The sequence below is a fragment of the Cephus cinctus genome, unplaced genomic scaffold, assembly GCF_000341935.2.
Source record: "Cephus cinctus unplaced genomic scaffold, Ccin1 Ccin1_scaffold1252, whole genome shotgun sequence".
In the NCBI taxonomy this organism is placed as follows: domain Eukaryota; kingdom Metazoa; phylum Arthropoda; class Insecta; order Hymenoptera; family Cephidae; genus Cephus; species Cephus cinctus.
In genome coordinates this window covers 1-1162 of record NW_014333700.1, presented here as the reverse complement: position 1 = coordinate 1162, position 1162 = coordinate 1, and the positions used below count along the sequence as shown (strand labels likewise).

At 41.0% G+C, this 1162-nt stretch overlaps 1 protein-coding gene across 1 annotated transcript; it reads left to right on the top strand.

The window, feature by feature from the left end:
- Positions 1-423: 423 nt before the first annotated feature.
- Positions 424-1156, top strand: LOC107272783 (putative nuclease HARBI1; the record flags this gene model as incomplete). Its single annotated transcript, XM_015750270.2, has 2 exons — positions 424-877; positions 986-1156. Coding segments are annotated over exons 1-2 (229 nt in total), but the record flags the coding sequence as incomplete, so codon positions are not given.
- Between the last annotated feature and the right edge of the window lie 6 nt (positions 1157-1162).

The window sequence follows — 1162 nt, the reverse complement described above, 5'->3', positions numbered from 1 at the left end:
CCAATATCATTGTGATTAGTAGCTGTCTGAGTCTAACCTATCCTTAAGAAAAGGGATTCAGCAAACGGGATTCATTGTGATCTCCTGTGGGTACTGAATCATTATCATCCGAACCAATAGCTGGCCCACGCTCTTCGGACGCATTGTACAATCTGTTGTATTGTGATTCCAGCTACCTCTTTCCATTCCAAAAGGCTAATAGAGAGAATACGTAAACAAAAACACTTCTTGTCGCCTACGGTACGACTATCAAACGAGAGACAATTATAAAGTGCGTGAGTGCGTATGAGAGACACAAAATAGAATATTAAGGATACCTAAGCCCGTATTCAGAACTCGCTTTTAGTGTTAATAGCGCGCTTTTAAATTATTTGTTAGTGAGTTTATAGGTGATCGTATTTAGAACCGCTTTTATGGTCACTCTTAAGGTCACTAACAGCTAATAGCGCGCTATTAGCGAAAAAGCCTATTCAGAACCGCTTTTAAGCCTCTAACAGCGCGCTATTAGGCGCCATCTTGTGACTAACAGCGACCTGTTCGTAGATGTGGGCAGGGGCATGTTTAAAGTGACAGGTCGCTCAAATATGGCGGAACAAATAGAGGCTATTGCCGAAGTGGACGAAGTCCGCGAAGTTAATTAAATGAGAGTAAGAAATCCGCAAGTTTTTCGAGAGAGACGTGATCCGTTTGAATTGTTTAGTGATCGTGAATTTCGAAACAGATATCGCTTATCGAAAGATAGTTGTACGATTTGTGATCAGTCTAGTGGAAGATAGGTTAGTGTCTCATGCCGGTCACCACACCGACATATCCCCAGCAATGCAGGTGCTTGTAACCCTGCGGTTCTATGCTAAGGGATGCTACCAGACAGAATTAGGTGAGTCATTACCATAAATCAATGCTCGTTGTGAAAATTAATATTAAAATAAATTATTATAACACTCTGTCATTTGCATGATATCAATAAAATCATTATACATTTTAGGAGATCTGCATGGCGTTTCCCAGCCTAGTGTATCCAGAATAGTTGCAAAAGTATCTAATGCTATTGCTGCACTGCTTCCACGATTTGTTGTTTATCCAGCTAGAATGGAAGCTCTTAAAACGAAGTTCTACAACATAGACCACTTTCCTGGGGTTGTGGGCTGTATTGATTGCACCC